The following is an 18,599-nucleotide window of genomic DNA, read 5'->3' as shown; positions in this document are numbered from 1 at the left end:
GGTTTCTAGGACTGTGCAAAATAAATGTGAAAACATCTTCCCTACAACCATGCAAAGAGAAGAAAACCCCATTTATTCATTCAACAATATTTATTGAGGGTCTGTCATGTTCCATGTGTGCCAGGCACTCCCCTAGGCACCAGGGCTAAGGTAAATCCTGGAGCCTACAGTTTAGAGTCACTTTAGCTGGGGAACATCTGAGGAACTTACAAATCACAGCATTACACATGATCTGCATATTGTACAAAACTGAAATTTATCCCAGGTGAACTAACTCTCATGTCAAGGAGGCATCTAACTTACTGGAGTGCAATATTCCACCATGGGATAGTGCATTTTATGCCCTTTCGCAACTCGACCAGAAAAAAAGCAGCTTTGGCAGATGTCATAATTGAAGTGCTTCAGACTTCTGTACCTAGTAAAGAAACAAAAATAAACACATATGTATTTCTTCAAATCAAAGTCCCAAAGAACACTCTTTAATAAACCTTCTGCCACATTGTCTTAATTCTGGAAACAGAATGCAATGTTCATTAGTCCCACAAGGTAAGTGATTAACTTCCTACCTCCAGATTTCTCTGGTGCCTCTCCTATAGTATCAAAACATTTTGGCAGAAAGATTATCCTATAAACATATGGAAGGAGGGAAGAAAAACTCAGCTTTTATTTAAACTCCACTAGGAAATCTTTGAGATTAAGTAGGAAGGTACTGGCAAAATCCCAGTCTTTTGAAGACCAAATACTCAAATTTAAAAGAACTTCCAGGAGAGATAGATTGATGCAGTGCATGCCCCTTTACCCATCATAGGGACATAAGGTTTCTGAATCAATTATTTTCAAAAAATTATAAAGATAAAACAATTTCATAAGACAAAACAAACTTAAGAACTCTCAATTAAAATAAGTTTTGCTTTAATTACATTTTCTGATTGACTGACATGATTCAACTTCAAATAGTCACTTGCATAATCTCTTTTATCTCTTTCTCTTTTCAGAAATCCCTTACCACATAATCCACAAATGATAAGTGACGCCCCAAGAAAAGATACAATTTGGATTAGATGAAAGAATTTATAATCTGTAAATGCTAGTTGGTACATTTCCCCCCATTCTCAGAATACTATACTCTTTGTTTCCTACTCCCCCTTCCTTTTACTTTCTCAGATAAGAACCTTAGCCAATTCAAATAAACATAATTCTTATGTCACATATGGGGAAGTGGGAAGAAAAGTTACGTTTTTAGATCCCAACCATCTTTCGAGAGGGAGAAAGCAGGAAAGAGAAGTGCTGAGTCCTAAAATAATATGATTTGATAAGGGCAAAAGAATTGAAGGTGACAATGCTCTCTTAGATCCTCCAAAGCATTTTCCTTTTTGATTTTCTAAAAATTTCCCCTGTATACAAATCCCACTAGCTAAGGAAACTGAGAAAAGAATGGTTAGAAATGTAATACAGTTACCTATGGCTTTCCCCACCCCATAATGGCATCATTCTTACCTGCCAAAAACCAGAAAGGAAAGAAGGTGTCCTTTGTAAGCACTGCCTACTCACTGTACTCTATCTAGGCTTTAGAAACTTATAAAGGTTTTGGTAAAGTCTCTTTGTAAATAGTATACAGTATGGAAAGATAAACACTAACAGTAGAAGAGCACCATGAACAAAAGGCACTATAATGGTTTAAAGGAGTTATTAGAAAATAAAGTAATGAAACTAGTCTAAGCATAACTGAAAAAGAGTATTTACTTAGCCGCTATGTGGATTGGGCACAGGCATAGTCCATATAGCTAGTTTACAACTTTGTGGCTTATTCATCACTATGGAAACCTTGATGTTGATCCTCATGTTTAAATACATCATGGTTTCAGAATTTGGATTTAGGATTATTGTTAAATAAGATTAATTCATTTTAAAATAGTCTGTCTCCCCAAACAGGTCAACAAGGCTAAAGATTTAAGAGCCAATTGTTTTCCATGGCATTTTAAGAATATCAAAATAATAATCTGCTATGTTTCCTATCTCTTTCACTTTTAAATTTATAAGGAATGTTTTCTTTTCTTTTTAAGCTGCTCTGTGAATCTTTCATTTACTGGCATACTTTTTATTCCCTTAGAAGTTCATTAGGATACTATGCAAAGAGTATAACCAGATTCACAGATAAATAAGCAAGTTCTAGAATTCCAAAAACAATTCTTGTTACTTAAGGGGAAAAGAAGTGGTATGAAGTGAATAAGAGACTGAGCTACCATGATGGTTCCTCCCAGAACAGAATCATCTCTTAGTTTTATAACTGATTCTTGGATAGTTTCTATAAACAGAAAAAAGACCATGAAAAAAGAAAGATATCAGAAAAATGTTTTGGTTCCAAGAAGGAGGAGTTACAGTTAAATCTATACCTCCATGGTGACAGGCACTCGGTCTCATTAAACCAAAAATGTGTCTCTGAAGAGCTAAAGAGTGAAGGTGGAAAGGGACACCTGCCTAGTGGAAAGGGACACCAGCCTAATGAGTCAGATCCACCAAAATAACCCAGTGATGAGGGAAGTGACAAGAGTGATCAATGTTCCAGCCCATCACCTTCTCTCCCAATTTGGAGAACAAACTAACAGCAAATGGCACAGGAGATAAAAGATCAAGTCACAAAAGGTGAGAAATGATAAGGGAAAAAAATGACTTTCTTTTGTTCCTAATACCTGAATCCAATGATTGGACACTCCTTGCAGATGTTACACTTGGCCTGATGCTTGGCAGTTTCTGCAGCAGCCACTCTGTGCAGGACGGGCAGCCACACCATGGACTGGGGTTCCAGTCTCATCCAGTCTAGGAAGAGGGCTGCTTCAATCTCAGGCTTATTATTGGCCTGCAAAGACAGGAGGGTGAGAGAAGGAGGGGGGCAAAAAGAAACAAAAAGAGAAGGTGAGAAAATAAAGGAGGCATATGTCAGTTTAGGTAATAAGTTAAAAAAGAAAGAACAATAGTTGCACAGCAAGGCTGGCTTTTCATAGCTTATTTCTGCAAATGTCCCCCCAACATCCATAAGAGCCAGCTACCCCCCTAAGGCTTTGGTAAATTGCTGTTACTCTTTTTGGTTACTAGATGACAACAAAACCAAACCAACAAATGAGAAAAGTAAAGCAAAATATATACCTGAGCAAGACTATATTTAGCTCCTATTTTTGAACAGATATATAAAAGTTAGCCAGAAGTGAAATGTATGTGTTTATTGATAAAATTTCAAAGGAAGAAAAAAAAACCCCAACAACTCAGGAACTACTGATTTTTTTTTTCCTAGAGAATCTATTTCTTATAGACTCATAATGAGGAGCTTTCAAATTCATCTGGTTCCAAAGCCTCATTTTACAGACAAGAAAACTGAGATGCAGATCAGAGAAGTAGCTGTCAAAGGCCAGACATCTGGTAGCAGAGCTAATAATAGAATCCAAACATCCTGGCCTAGGACTGTTTCATGGTGCCCTGTTGATTCTCTGTTTGCCTCTCTCTTGCAAAGTCTAAACAGTACAATGATCTTAGAAAACTCAAAATATATTTACGCATCATTTGACTTATATGTTACTGTGGTCATACATTTTAATTCTATAATTTTTAACCCTGAAATATTGCATTTTAATTTTTTGTATTGTTTGATAGATTGACCCATATATTGACCACTCCTCCCCCCTTCATGGCTTCTTCCCTCTCAAATCTTCCATCTGGGATCAGTTCTGCCTGAAGTATATCCCTTAGAACTTCCTTTACCTTTTGTTGGCAAATTTCTTGGGTTTTGTTTGTCTGAAAATACCTCTTTTTTGTAATCCATATTCTTGATAGCTAACTTTATTGGGTATAAAAATTTTAGATTGAAAGGTTTTTGGGTTTTTTTGTTTTTATTTTGTTTTAGCATACTGAAATATTATTCCACTTTGATCTCACTTTGTTGCTACTGTTGAAGTCAGTAGTAAAGATGACTGTTGCTCCTATAAAGGTAATGTGTCCTTTTCCTGTCTTGTGCTGTGTTTCTAGGGTTTGCTTAGGATTCACTGGGCTTCTTGAACATGTGGCTTAGAGTTTTTAATCAGCTCTGGAATCTTCTCAGTCATGATTTCAACAAATAGTGCCTCTTCTCCATTCCCTCTCTATTCTGCTTACAGAACTCTATTAGATAAATGTTAGAGTTTCTCAATCTCCATTTCTATGAATAGGCCTTCCCTAGTTTTCCCCCTTTTTTAATCTTTCTGTGCTTCATTCTTAATAATTCCTTCTGCCCTATTGTCTGGGTATCCATTTTTCTCTTTGGCTGCAGCCAGTCTACTACAAACCTATAAAGTTTAAAATTTTGGGGCCAGGCGCAGTGGCTCACTCCTGTAATCCTCACATTCTGGGAGGCCGAGGCGGGAGGATGGCTTGAGCCCAGGAGTTAGAGACCAGCCTGAGCAAGAGCGAGATCTTGTCTCTACTAAAAAATAGAAAAAATTAGCCAGGCATGGTAGTGCACGTCTGTAGTCCCAGCTACCCAGGAGGCTGAGGCAGGAGGATCACTTGAGCCCAGGAGTTTGAGGTTGCTGTGAGCTAGGCTGACCCATGGCACTCTAGCCTGGGTGACAGAGCGAGACTCTGTCTCAATAAAATAAAATAAAATTTTGGTCATTATACTTTTTAATATCTGGAAATTCTATCTGGTCATTTTAAAGGTAGTCATCACTAAAGTCTGTAGTTCTCTGCTGATATTTTCCATTGCTGTCTTTTATTTTTTTAACAGCATAAACATAGTTTTTTTAAAATACTCTAATCATTCTGAAATATGAAAATATTGTGGGTCTGCTTCTATAGTCTGCTATTTTGCTGGTTCTCACTCATCTTGATTTCTTGTGTGCCTAATTTGTATTTTAATATGTATTACACTGACCTTAAAATATTTTCTGGAGATACTTTGAGTCCTAGAATAAAAGTGCTTTCTCCAGAGATGATTTTCATTTGCTTTTGCCAAGAACCAAGGGCACCACTTATCCCATGACCAATTTTGACTAAATATATGACGTGGGATATTTAGTATCACACAAGTAATGGGTATTTGAGCTGCAAACCTATATTGCTTCTCTTGGAATGTGGTTTGCTAATAAAGGATGTATCCACATTTCAGATAGACAGGCAGTAGGGTTATAGACTGATAGGTCATTTGGCTTATAACACTGGCCACTTCAGCAGTACTCCAGTCTTTACCCCTAATTATAAATTTAACAGCATTATAATGAACTGTTTAACCTTGGATTTCCTAGCTGCAAGATGGTATCAGTTCAAATTTCTGATCAAAAGCTTTTATTGAGCACTTTTCTCTGTGTAGTGTGCTATCATACAGGTACTTTGTGGAATTTTTTTTTATAAAAGGAATTATGGAACCTAAAGATGAAAGGGACCATGCAAGTCAATTCATCCTTTTCGAATGGCACCACAGAGCTGGAAGACCTTCAGCATTTATGGAGTCCAAGCTCTTACCCCATGCCAGTGTGTTTTTAACAGGCACTATATAAATCCCATCCATGTGAGAGAGCAAACATCCTTAAAGGGTTATCTTGAACATCTGTGTTCAGGTACTTGTCAAAAGCACTTCACCCTCCTGAGCTAAAATCCATCAGTGTAGCAGATAAGAGCAGAAGTTCCAGAGTCAAACCTATAGAGTTCAAATCTCAACTTTGCTACTCATTGGCTATATATGACCTTAGGAAAACAGCTTTATCTCTCTGTGTTTTAATTTTTCTGCTATAAAGTGGAAATAGTGACAGTGCCTACCGTATAGGGTTATTTTAAGATTACATGAGTTAATGAATGAAAGGCACTTGGAACAGTATAGGAAGAACCATGTTTGCTATTGCTATAGACATTGTTATTATTATCCATCTGAGAAGAATCCTAGATGTTCTCAGCCTTTGCACAGCCCTTTAAATATTTAACCAGAGCTTTCATGTATATCCATGTTTCTTCATCCCCATTCCTTTTGTTTCTTCCCCATATGGCATGGCCATACGGCAAACTAAGCCATTGTCCTTTAGAAAACTATTCTCCAAATATGATTGCTGGGAATGGTACCTCCATTTCTCTGCAAACATAATTAGATTACATTCTTTTGTTCGGTACTGTAGGCTCACATAGGGTTCCTGCTCAACTAAATCTCTGAGTCAGTGTTTCCCAGTGCATCTAGTGGATCAATCATCCAGCAAAATGCTTCATGAAAAGAAGGTCAAATTAATTAAGGAAACATTGCACATTATATTTGCCTCTTAAAATTCTTAACGCATGTTAACATATTAAAAGCTGGGAAGGTCATCAGTAAAGAAACACGTTAAACTTTGTTTGACCTCAGAATTTCCACACTTATTATTCAATGATCCCAAGACCTTTGTCCTTTTTTAACTTATAAGGCCTGTAAATACCACAAAGTATTAATGCCCTACTGGGCATTATGGGAAATGCTGTTCTTGGTTGTTTCCCATGATTCCTCCACTCTGTACTTATCCAATTGGGATTTCTTTCCTTTCACATCTCTCAAGGACTTTCCTGTTAGTTTGAGCCCATTGTAAACTTGTATCAATATCTTTAAGAATCCTGACTTTTATGGCCAATAAAGAGTGGCTATTCTTCCCAACTTTGGGCAATTTTTAGTTTAAAACATATGTTTTATCTTTATTTTAGAAAGCCAATAGTGAAAATATCAAACAGCTAAGGTCAAACATGACCCATACCCCTTACAGCCTGTACCTCAGGTCAACCCAAATCCATGGCTCAGTTCTCTCTGGTTATAGAACTAGGAGTCGTCCCAGTTATATTATCATCTAGTCTCTGTTGCATATGTTTCTCCATCATGTGGACAAAGACATAATGAGAGACTTTGTCAAAAGAATTGCAAGTGTTTAGCTACAGTATGTACCATAACAATCTCTTGCTCCACTAGTCTAGAAAACAACTTTAGCAAAATAACCCTTTCTAGCCAGGAGACAAACCATTATAGAAAGGCAGTAAATTGGAAAGCAATTACTAATTGGTGCCTATTTAAAATATAGGTTTATTGGTGCTTAATCTGAACCCATATATTTTTTCTAACTTATGCTTAAATGGCAGTCTGTTTAATGATGGATTAAAAGACATGCTGCCGAGTAAGAATTCATACTTAATACAGAAGGTGTAATAAAAACAAATCTTCTGTCCATTCCAAAAGACAGGGAGGAAAATCTGGCTATGAGTCAGCAAAAAATGTAGGTGTAAAAAATAAAAGAAAGAAAGAAACACCATGTCTGTGATGTATAACTGAAAGTATAGAAAGTACAGCATGAGGAATTTATCTCATTATCCTTACTATTGTTTAAACCCTTCTTAGAAAACAGTGTCTAATTCTGGTGGCTACAACTGACCTGGAACTTAGAGGAGGCTTGGCAGAAAGACACAATGATAATTAAAGGGTTTGAAAGACCTGAGAACAGCTTAAGGGAATTGGGATTATTTAGCCATGAAAAAGAAAAAAAAAGAAAGAGAGAAAGAACAAGCAAGAAAGAGTGGCTGAAGGGGCGATTTAATAACAGTTTTCAATTATGTGAATGGCCCTTGCATAGGGGCCTGTGACCAGCTGTTCGATCCCTCCACTGAGGACAGAACAAGAAGAAACAGGCTCACGCAGCATGAAGAATTTAGGCTGTAACTCACATGGAAGAATTTCCCGATGCTGAAAGTTGTTAAAGCATTAGTGTGAATCACCAAGGGAAGCTGTAGAATGTTCTCCTCTTTCAAAATACTATATATTCTTCTGTGCTTAAAGGTTGGAAATTCTCAAGTTTCTTTCTGGCTCCTAAGATGCAAGATCCATCATTTTGGCTCTTTCAAAACTGCTCGCCTATGCCAATTGACAGCACTGAAGACGAGATATGGGAATTCATATTCTCGTTCTGTTTCATCTTTCATTTTTATGACAAACTATTCTATATCTTAGTAGTATATTCCCTTTCCTTTTGTCTGGCAATAAAGAAGGAAAGAATTACAAACTAGACAAGTTTCTATAAAGTTCTAACAGAACTAGAACTAAAACCCAGCTAAAATTACATTTAATCATTCTAGAAAAAATATATAGAGATAGATTGGAAGAGGATTGGAAGAGTAGGAAGTTACTGAGGTCAAAAGACACATATGATGGCATTCATTGGGTTGGGATAATCTTCGTAGGTGCAATTATTTGTTGAGATACGCATAGGCCTCAGATATACTCTTCTCTCAGTATCAAGGATGACCTTGCCCTCACCCCTAAATGCCAGTTTCAAGCCATCTAAGCAAAATCTCTTAGAAAAGTCATTTATCCCTGGGTTTTGTTGTTTGTTGGCTTTGTTTTGGTTTGCTTTTGTTGTTGCTTTGGCAATACCCCCTTCTTCCTCTTCTATGGCTCACACACACAAATAGCTCCTTCCACTGTGGAATTATTTTGGTTTTCCCTTCCTTTACTATTGGTCCTCACCTATCAGCAACTGTCTATAGCATGAAGACTAGGGGAAAGAATCAATTATCATTACTGTTGCTCTGCTACAACAGATTGGAGGGTGGCTTCATACAAATGTCATCTTATACAAATGTAACAGGATACAAACATAGTTAAAGAAATCTCAATATCTGGAATTTCTAGCAAAGGGAGTTAACTACCAATATAATAAATTCACATGGCATTCATTACATGGAAGTTTGGAGGTAGGGGATTTACCAGGGTTCAGAATAACTTTTGGGTTTCACTGATGTTGTGCTTTCCATAAACCCTTGGACACTGAAGGGCCAACTGGCTGCCAGGAGGTCAAACTGAATACTCATTTTTCCCTTAGAATGATAGGATCAATTCATGGATTCAGAAGAAATGCAATGGGAAGGTTTCTCAGCAAGTCCTGCATTCCAGCAACCATAAGTATATACGTTGTATTTTTTAAGAGAAGGCAATTGGCATCTCAATTGTGAGGGTTGTGAAAATCATGTCAATATTTACTAAACTGAAATAATTAGTATAGTCATCCCTTGATATACACAGGGTATTGGTTCCAGAATCCCCGCCCTCGCACCTCTCTCCCCCGTGTATACCAAAATCCACGCATACTCAAGTCCTGCAGACAGCCCTGCAGAACTCATGCATACAAAAAGATGGCTTGCTATATACCCAGGTTTCACATCCTGAGAATATTATATTTTGATCCACATTGGTCAAAAAAAATCTGTGTATAAATGGACCCAAACAGTTTAAACCCATGTTGTTCAAGGGTCAACTGTGTATAAAAAAGTTAACATTATACAAGAGATTGTGCCCAGTAATTCTCAGATGATAACACGAGACTATCATCCTGGAAACAATACTTGACTATATTTCTTTCCTAAATTGCAGGTTATTTAAAGACAGGAACTATGCTTCTGGACCCTCTGTAAAAGTTGGCTGAATTGAACAGTAAGTGGGAATTAAGCTGGAATGGGATCACAACAAATAAAATTAAGGATTATAAAATTTGAATGAGATTCCAATTTTTAAAAATGCCTAGTCATCTTGAAGAGCAAAAAATTAAACTTATAAAGATTGTCTCCTAAGGAGTAGAAGACAAAATAAGCACATTCTCAAACTGCCCAAAGTTTACTTTATAGATTAATGTAAATGTCTCTCTGTTGGTTTGTCTGTGATGGTATTACACACAAAAGGCTAATAGATTATACCCAGACTTGTGAGGTATGTTTCGAATGATCTGGCTTAAAATATAGGAATATACAAAATTCACACTGGGGACCTTGAAAGGAAGCTCACAGGTAGGTAGCCATACTCCAGGTCAGTGATTCTCAACCAGGGACAATGCCATTCCTTAGGGGACATTTCACAATGTTTAGAATGTTAACCAAAAAACATCAGAGGAAAAAAAATCTCCAAATATGTAGAATTTATTCAGGAATTAGAAATGAAGATTATAACCTAAGATGCATAGCTATGGCAAGCCACATATGAATCTAAAGAGGGGAAGGTAAAAGGAAACTTTTATTGGCAAAAGAAGAAGCTCATATAAGCTGTTGGGAAACAGAGTTCATTGGTTTCAGAGACTCAAAGTTAGAGTTAATGTCAGTTTATTGGTGGAGATGTTCTTTCAAGAGCATCTTATCTGAATTGTTACGGTCCTAAAGAAAAAATTTCTTGTGGGGTTATTTTAGGAAGTCCTTGGGGCAGTCTTTATCTCAGACATGTAAGCATGAATCCTCCTCCATTCATGCTCTTCTGCCCTTGTTTGTTTGGGTCTGACAAAAAATGATTTCATCCTGGTATCTGCAACTTTTACAGGAGAAATTTTTGGCTATCACAACTAGGCAGGGGGTGGGGGAGTGCTACTAGCATTTAGTGGATAGAGGCCAAGATCCTGGCCGGGCGCGGTGGCTCACGCCTGTAATCCTAGCACTCTGGGAGGCCGAGGCGGGTGGATCGCTCAAGGTCAGGAGTTCGAGACCAGCCTGAGCAAGAGTGAGACCCCGTCTCTACTAAAAATAGAAAGAAATTATATGGACAACTAAAATATATATAGAAAAAATTAGCCAGGCATGGTGGCGCATGCCTGTAGTCCTAGCTACTCGGGAGGCTGAGGCAGTAGGATCGCTTGAGCCCAGGAGTTTGAGGTTGCTGTGAGCTAGGCTGACGCCATGGCACTCACTCTAGCCCGGGCAACAAAGTGAGACTCTGTCTCAAAAAAAAAAAAAAAAAAAAAAGATAGAGGCCAAGATCCTATTAAAATCCTGCAATACATAGGACATCCCCCAACAACAAAGAATTAGAATTATCTGAGCCAAAGTGTCAGTAGTGCCAAGGTTGAGAAACCCTCCCCTTTGTTAACATCTTACATAATCACATGGTTCATTTGTCAAAACTAAGAAACCAACAATGATTCATCACTATTCATTAAACACCACTCTTCCCTGAGAGCCTTGTGGAGCACCCAAAAAGCAGGCAACTATCCTCTACAACACAGAAACTGGGAAGCTATGATAGGCATGTTCACCTGCTGATTGGAAGAGAGATACCACACTGGTTCATAAATTGTGGATAGAGAAAACAAAAAGGACTAACAAATAAAAAGCCCCAAACTAGAAGTCACAAGGAACCATGCTAAAACTGTGGACCCAGATTTGAAATCAAGTTGGTCCTCAAATAGGCAACTCTAGGCAATGTTTTCCAGGATAAACAATAGCAGAAATTTATTTATTTAATCATGGAAAATAATTATCCCAAGCAAGGAAAGGCAGGTCAGCTAATACAAGAGGGACTCTGTGTGTGTGTGTGCATACATGCATGTGTGTATGTGTGTGTGAGTGTATGTTTTAATTTTATTTAGTAGAGTTCACGACCATTTAGAAAAAAATAATAACTATACAAACATTGAATACATACATATCAATGAATAGAATTTCCAAACATTCTTATTGACAGAAAAAGGTAAATTTATGGAAAACACTGGGGGAAAACCAGAGATTTTTTAAAAAGTTTAATCTCTCCTTCCTGGCCATTTTCATCTGCTATTTTCACTAGTAAAATGTTCCCTTCATAAATCCAAATAACCATTTCAATATTGCTGCCATTGTTAATAGGTATTGGCATTAAGAGCCAACAACTCAAGTTTTCCGACCGTGATTATAAAAAGCCCTAGTATTTGGAAAGATTTGCTGAATTTAAATTGATCAAAACTGTTTTGTGAATTACAGTCTGTACACAAAGATTTAAAACTACAAGGAGAATGGCTGGTCAGGGTCAGACGGTATAGGACAAGCAGTTCCTGACTGTTCCCTGAGCTGTTGTTACAATTTCTTTAACAACCTCTAAATCTACCAAGGGCATCAGTGGAATATTTTACATAAGAGAGAAGTCTGCACTAGCAACGAACATAAAAGGAGGAACAAGAACAAGTTGTAAAGAATATTAATGACTCTTCCTCTAAACAATCCCAATTTTTATGAAAATCAAATGAGTGATAAAAAATCTCTATAAAACTCTACAAAACCTGCATGTAACAAATAAAACAGAAGGAAGGTGACATTTTGATCCTCTTAGACACAAGATACTTATGTTTTACCTTTGAGTTATTGAGGAAACTATAGTGTAGGGGCACAAGGGATCATTTATATGAGGTTCCACAAAATGTTTTTTCACATCTTGCTCTTAGTGTGCGCTACTTCTATTTAGAGAATGGTTGGTCTCACGTGAAATGCCACACTCTGCGTACAAGACTGTTTTCCATATCTTATAGCTCTGTTACAAGAGTTGTTACCCAGAAGATCAGGTAAGACTTTGCTGATAACGGTCAAGCTTTGAAATAAGTAATAATTCATTTCCCTTTCTGACCTTATAACATTTGGCATATAATCAAAGAAGCTTGGGGATAAGAAAGGTTATCTTGAGATAACCTATTTTAACTTTATATTACAAATGAGAAAATGCCAAAAGAGATCAAGGAAATAGCTCAAGATTATCTATTATTTTAATATTAAAATATGTATGCTTAAAATAGTCTTTAAAAGGTAGGACAAAAGTGATTTCCTATGGGAACATGAAGGCTGATCTCTGAAATCTTTTGAATCTTCTGAATCTTTAGTATGTTTGAGAGTGCTAGAGTCTCTGGTATCTAGGTAAGCAAGGACTACATAGGACAATGCCCAGGTACTAAATCTTGAACTGAATTCTATGCTGATCTACTGAGAATCATGTGAAAGTACAAGTAAATGTGCCAAAACACTGTGACAAGTGCATAATTATATCTCCTCTGATCACTTCCTTTCCCCTTTCTCTTCAGCCTTACATGTCCTTTGTACCATCAGACGCTATGGTACATATGTGCTACATGGACTGACAGGTGCAGGTCAACATATATTGAAGTAGCAAGAAGGAAAAAAGAGACAGGAAAAACCTATGAGCTTCTCAATCCTCATCAGCACATGATTCACATTGTGTGTTTTGGTTACATCAACTTCTTGTTCCCACAAAAGAGCTGGTTAATATGAAAATGCATTTATGGCCGGGCGCGGTGGCTCACGCCTGTAATCCTAGCACTCTGGGAGGCCGAGGTGGGCGGATCGTTTGCGCTCAGGAGTTCGAGACCAGCCTGAGCAAGAGCGAGACCCCACCTCTACTAAAAAAATAGAAAGAAATTATATGGACAGCTAAAAATATATATAGAAAAAATTAGCCGGGCATGGTGGTGCATGCCTGTAGTCCCAGCTACTCGGGAGGCTGAGACAGGAGGATTGCTTGAGCTCAGGAGTTTGAGGTTGCTGTGAGCTAGGCTGATGCCACGGCACTCACTCTAGCCTGGGCAACAGAGTGAGACTCTGTCTCAAAAAAAAAAAAAATAAATAAATAAAAAAAGAAAAGAAAAGAAAATGCATTTATTAGACATATGTTTACATTTCTATGGAAAGAAACAACATTCAATTCTATATACTGCCATTTTCAACAATGCCATGGCAAAAATGGTATTCAAAGGCAGTTCAGTCAAGAGAAGTGTAATTCTTTGTACATTCAAAATCACCTTTGATGTCCACAGTGATACTCAAGAAAAGAGGGAGGAGAGGTGGGAGCTCTTTTTTACAGAAGAAAATGAGCTAACTCATGCAGAAAGAATGGCAGAATTAGAAAATCACTATTATGCAATCACCAATATAATGATTGAATTAGACAAGGATCATCAATAGATGCTCATACCATAGGGTAAAAGGCTGTTAAAGAGTAAGCTATTCACAGGGTCTCAAAATATCACAAAAATTACTTTCTAATTACAAAGGGAAAGGGGAACTTTTATAATGGAAACATCTGGCAGACACAATCTTAATGTTCTTAGTATGACCAATAAGAACAAAGGGTTATTTTGTCCCTCCAGATGTGATGCCGTACTAGATACAGAGCATCACCTCCATCAGCCTCTGGCCAAAAAGTTTTAACCTGAATCTAATCATATGGAAACCATCAGAAAAATACAGAATATGAACCATTCTTCATGAGAACTGGCCTGGACTCTTCAAAAATGTTAATGTTATGAAAGAAAAAAATGCTGGGAGACTGTACAAAATTAAATGAAATTACAGAAATAATATAATACAAAAACCTCGACAGGATCCTGGAACTAAACAGCCAGCTAAAAGGAACATTCTGGGGTACTAGGGAAATTTCAGTGGAGGCTGCATGTTATGTGGTATCACTAAATAGATGTTAAATTTGTGTGTGATGATCGCATTGCTGTTATGTAGCAGAATGTCTTAAGGAAAAGATGTATGGTGAAGTGTTTACCAGTATATGTTGTAATGTCTCTTTACTTTTAAATGGTAAAGGGGGAAAAATGTGTTTGTGTGTGTATATACACACACAGACACATACACAGAGAGAACAGGGAAGGTGGGAAAGGTAAAGTAGGGCGAAAAGCTAACCATGGAATGTACAGATGTATAGGATATATGGGTGTTCCTTATATTATTCTTTCAACTTTCGTTTATGCTTGAAATGTTTCCAAAATAAAACACTGGTTGGAAATCATCGTTTCTCCCAAGTCACTCTTCAGGGGGAAGGGTCAGGCAGGATCATGGCTACAAGTGACTTTAATAACTGTGAAAAGGGAGGGGAAATGGTATTAATGTCAATAGTGGTAAATGTGAAAAGCCCCTCAGGATTCGTTTTCCCTAAAAACACAAACCTAACACAAAACTGATTTCCTCCCTGTCCTCTTCATCATTCCTAGAGCATCCCCTCATCCACTCTGCCTTAGATATGCTTTTCCAAGAATCCTAAATGCAAATCTCTATCCATGAAAATGAGTTTAAGAGTCCCCACATATTACAGAATTTTTTCTTGTATGAAGTAAGGACTGAGAAGACAAGAGTCGTCTTTGTGAGAGAAGAAGTAAAAGCCTTCCCATTACTAGTGTCTTGGGTAGAAATCAAGTATTTTAAGTTCTGAAGATAATGTGCAGGTAGGAGGCCAGCAGTCACTGCTCTAAATATTAATCAGGACTCTGAATCACCCATTAAAGATAAAAATCAGCCCAAACAATAACACGTGGTGATTATCCACGCTTCATTTACATGTTCAAGGACAACTATCCTGACCTCAGGCTCTCCACTCCACCTGACTAATAAACCAATTAACACCATGGCCCCAGGGAACATAAGCACACTTTTAAATCTATGCAAATCCCTAAGTATACTCAATAGTATTAATTTATACTATAGAGTTCTTATTTAACAGAAGAGTTCCACATATACATGGTAAAGCACATATATCTGTCTATGGATATCATGAACTATAGTTTCTCAAGTATGGATCAGGACACATTATGCAAAAATATAAGATATAAAGTGAATTCTTCCACTATTGCCTCCTACAATCATTTATTATAAAATCCAGTTTAGGAAAAGGCAAAATTATAGGAACAGAAAGCAGAGGTGTGGTTTCCAGAAATTGGGACTGAGCAGATGATAACAATGCATGAGGGAATTTTAGGGGTGATGGAAATGTTCTGTGTCTTGATTTTGGTGGTGGAGACACAACTATATATGTTTGTCTAAACTCAGAGAACTGAACACCAGAGTAATTTAACTGTATGTAAATACAATGTAGCTTTAAAACAGAGGTAAGATTAAAAAAAATTCAAAATATTTTATCAAATACTAAATCAAAAAATAAAAATGAAACAAAATAAAACAGAACACCCTGGCTGTTAGATCAGGGGATCAACACATGCTAAGGACTTTGGATAAACACATAAAGATATCCCAGGAGGACATTTTGCACTTCATTTTATTTTAAATAATTTTTTTTGTAGAAAGAACTTCCCACGGAAAAAAAAAATCTCATTTACAATCCAGTGACAATCATGAACGAAAGCAAAAATGGGAAATGTTGAACTTATGTTTCCTTGTTTCTATGATTTTTTTTGATAAGTTTCATTGTGAATTAGAATTAATGGTGAACTGATAAAAGAGAATCCAGAATATTCTTCCAACTAAATTCATGCCTCTCAAAAAAATGATTTTTTTTTCATTAGCACCTCTACCCCTCTACCTCAATTTTTCTAGGGGGTTAGGGAGAGAAAGAGAGAGAGAGAAAGGAAGGAAGGTAGATTTGGTTGGAATAATACAGTGTCACTTTAGAAGGTTGAAGAGGGAAAACAGAAAGACATGCCCTTTTCCTTAGCAGTAAGTGCATGAGTGAAAGAAAACAGGTTTCAAGTACAACACAAATCTATCCTCAAAATACTAGTGAAGGAAATATCCATTACTCCACCTTGAGAAGTTAACCAAACAAACCACAAAAAATTAAATAGATAATCATGAAGCTAAACCCACTGTAACTTAAAAAATAGCAGCCACTGAAAACAATAGTCAACTCAAGACAATGCTGATAAGTCAGATAAAGGGGTCTTCCATGAAAATTGCAGGAAGTTCAATTAACTGCCCATGAGCAGACCCAATAGGAGGTTGGTACTATCTCTCTGCTTCCCATGGCAGCAAATTATAGTACCTTTTACAAACTACTTAGTTATTAGTGAGTATCCATCAGTCTAAAAGGGACGTAAAAAAAAGGTTTATGGAACCAAATGGCCCATAGTTTAAGTACTAAACAAAAAGCCCAAGGAAACCTAAGGGAAGGAGGATTTTTAGGAGTTACTTTAAGGATGGGAAATATAAAATGTAATCAATTGGCCTGGGGAATGCTGTCTAACCAGTTAAAAAGTCTCTTGGCATGACATTTTAATATTTGCAGAGAAACAGAATCTCAAGAGTCTCTAAAATCTAATCCACAGATGTTTAGTTATAGATAAAAGGAAAATTGTTAATCTTGGCAAGATATTCTCATGTTACAATACACTTTATATAATCACACTAATAATCAGTGGACACCTACTATGTGTCCACCACAGCTCTTAAGTGCTCAAAACCATCTCTAAGAGGTTAGGGGCCAGGAAGGTTAAGAAATGCGCCCATAGTCACACATCTAGCAAACAGCAGAACTTAGATTTGGACCCAGGCAGTCTGGCTTCAGAGACTATGCACTTAATCACTCTGCCACTCACTACTCCAGATATTCTGGAATGCTTTATTTTATATACATATATATGTATATACACACATATACATACATGAGATACGTTAGATATATGTACTTGTTTTTAACGGTTGAGGTAATTTATTCTCATTTACATATCATTCTATATTATTACTGCAACTGTACATGGATGATATTAATTTTTGTTATATGAATAGAAAAATTCAGAAGACAGATTTAAAAGCAACTTATTCATTTTGAATGCATAAATACAAGAAGAGACAAAAAAAGATACAAAATAAACAGTTTTGACAGCCTAGCTCATATAGCATATTGAATATAAAGTTGGTATACTTGATTATTTCTGAACAATAAAGTCCTTAAAATGTTTACAGAAGAAAATATTACAAAATCAAAACCACAATGAGATATCATCTCACCCCTGTTAAAATGGCTTTTATAAAAAATAACACATTTTTTATAAAAATGGTGGTGAGGATGTGGAGAAAGGGGAATCCCCTGTATACACAAGGGAATGTAAATTAGTGCAACCCCTATGGGAAACAGTATGGTAATTTCTCAAAAAAGTAAAAATGGAACCAACATATGATTCAACAGTTCCACTACTGGGTATATACCCAGATGAAAGGAAATCAATATACTGAAGAGATATCTTCACTCCCATGTTTATTGCAGCACTAGTCACAATAGCTAAAATATGGAATCAACCTAAGTGCTTACCAACAAATGAATGGATAAAGAAAATGTGGTGCACATACACAATTGAGTATGATTCAGCCATAAAAAATGAAATCCTGTCATTTGCAGCAACATGAATGGAGCTGGAGACCATTATTTTTAAGTGAAATAAGTCAAACACAGAAAGACAAATATCATATGTTCTCACTCATGTAGGAGTTAAAAAAGTGGATCTCATGAAGATAGAGAATAGACTGATGGTTACCAAAGGCTGGAAAGGGTAAAAGGGAGGGAAAATGAAGAGTGGTTGATTAATGGGCATAAATGTACAATTTGACAGCAGAAATAAGAACTAGTATTCGACAGATCAGTAGGATGACTATAGTTTACAATAGTCTATTGTACATTTCAAAATAGCTAGAAGGGAATAATTCAAATGTTTCTGGTATAAGGAAAAGACAAGCATTTAAGGTGATGCATATCCCAATTACCCTGATTTGATCTTTACTCATTATATGAATGTATTAAATTATCACATGTACCCTGAAAATATGTACATCTATTAAGAAAAAAGAATTAGGCCGGGTGTGGTGGCACACGCCTGTAATCCTAGCAGTCTGTAATCCTAGCACTCTGGGAGGCCGAGGCGGGTGGATCCCTCTAGATCAGGAGTTCGAGACCAGCCTGAGCAAGAGCGAGACCCCCATCTCTACTAAAAATAGGAATAAATTAGCGGGACAACTAAAAATATATAGAAAAAATTAGCCGGGCATGGTGGTGCATGCCTGTAGTCCCAGCTATTCGGGAGGCTGAGGCAGGAGGATTGCTTGAGCCCAGGAGTTTGAGG

General features: G+C 36.9%; 1 protein-coding gene across 7 annotated transcripts in view; it reads right to left on the bottom strand.

Annotated features, from left to right (window-relative positions):
- Positions 1-18,599, bottom strand: part of DMD (dystrophin) — a 1,602,346-nt gene that overhangs the window by 59,130 nt on the left and 1,524,617 nt on the right. For all 7 annotated transcript variants that reach the window (XM_069463910.1, XM_069463912.1, XM_069463911.1 and 4 more), the window contains 2 exons: positions 2,691-2,857; positions 304-415 (listed from right to left, as the gene is read on the bottom strand). In XM_069463910.1, the coding sequence (XP_069320011.1) occupies positions 304-415; positions 2,691-2,857 (279 nt within the window). The remainder of the gene's footprint in view (positions 1-303; positions 416-2,690; positions 2,858-18,599) is intronic.

Source organism: Eulemur rufifrons, chromosome 30, assembly GCF_041146395.1.
Source record: "Eulemur rufifrons isolate Redbay chromosome 30, OSU_ERuf_1, whole genome shotgun sequence".
Taxonomy (NCBI): Eukaryota; Metazoa; Chordata; class Mammalia; order Primates; family Lemuridae; genus Eulemur; species Eulemur rufifrons.
Note: the sequence above shows the minus strand (reverse complement) of the source record. Positions and strands in the feature narration are given on the sequence as shown.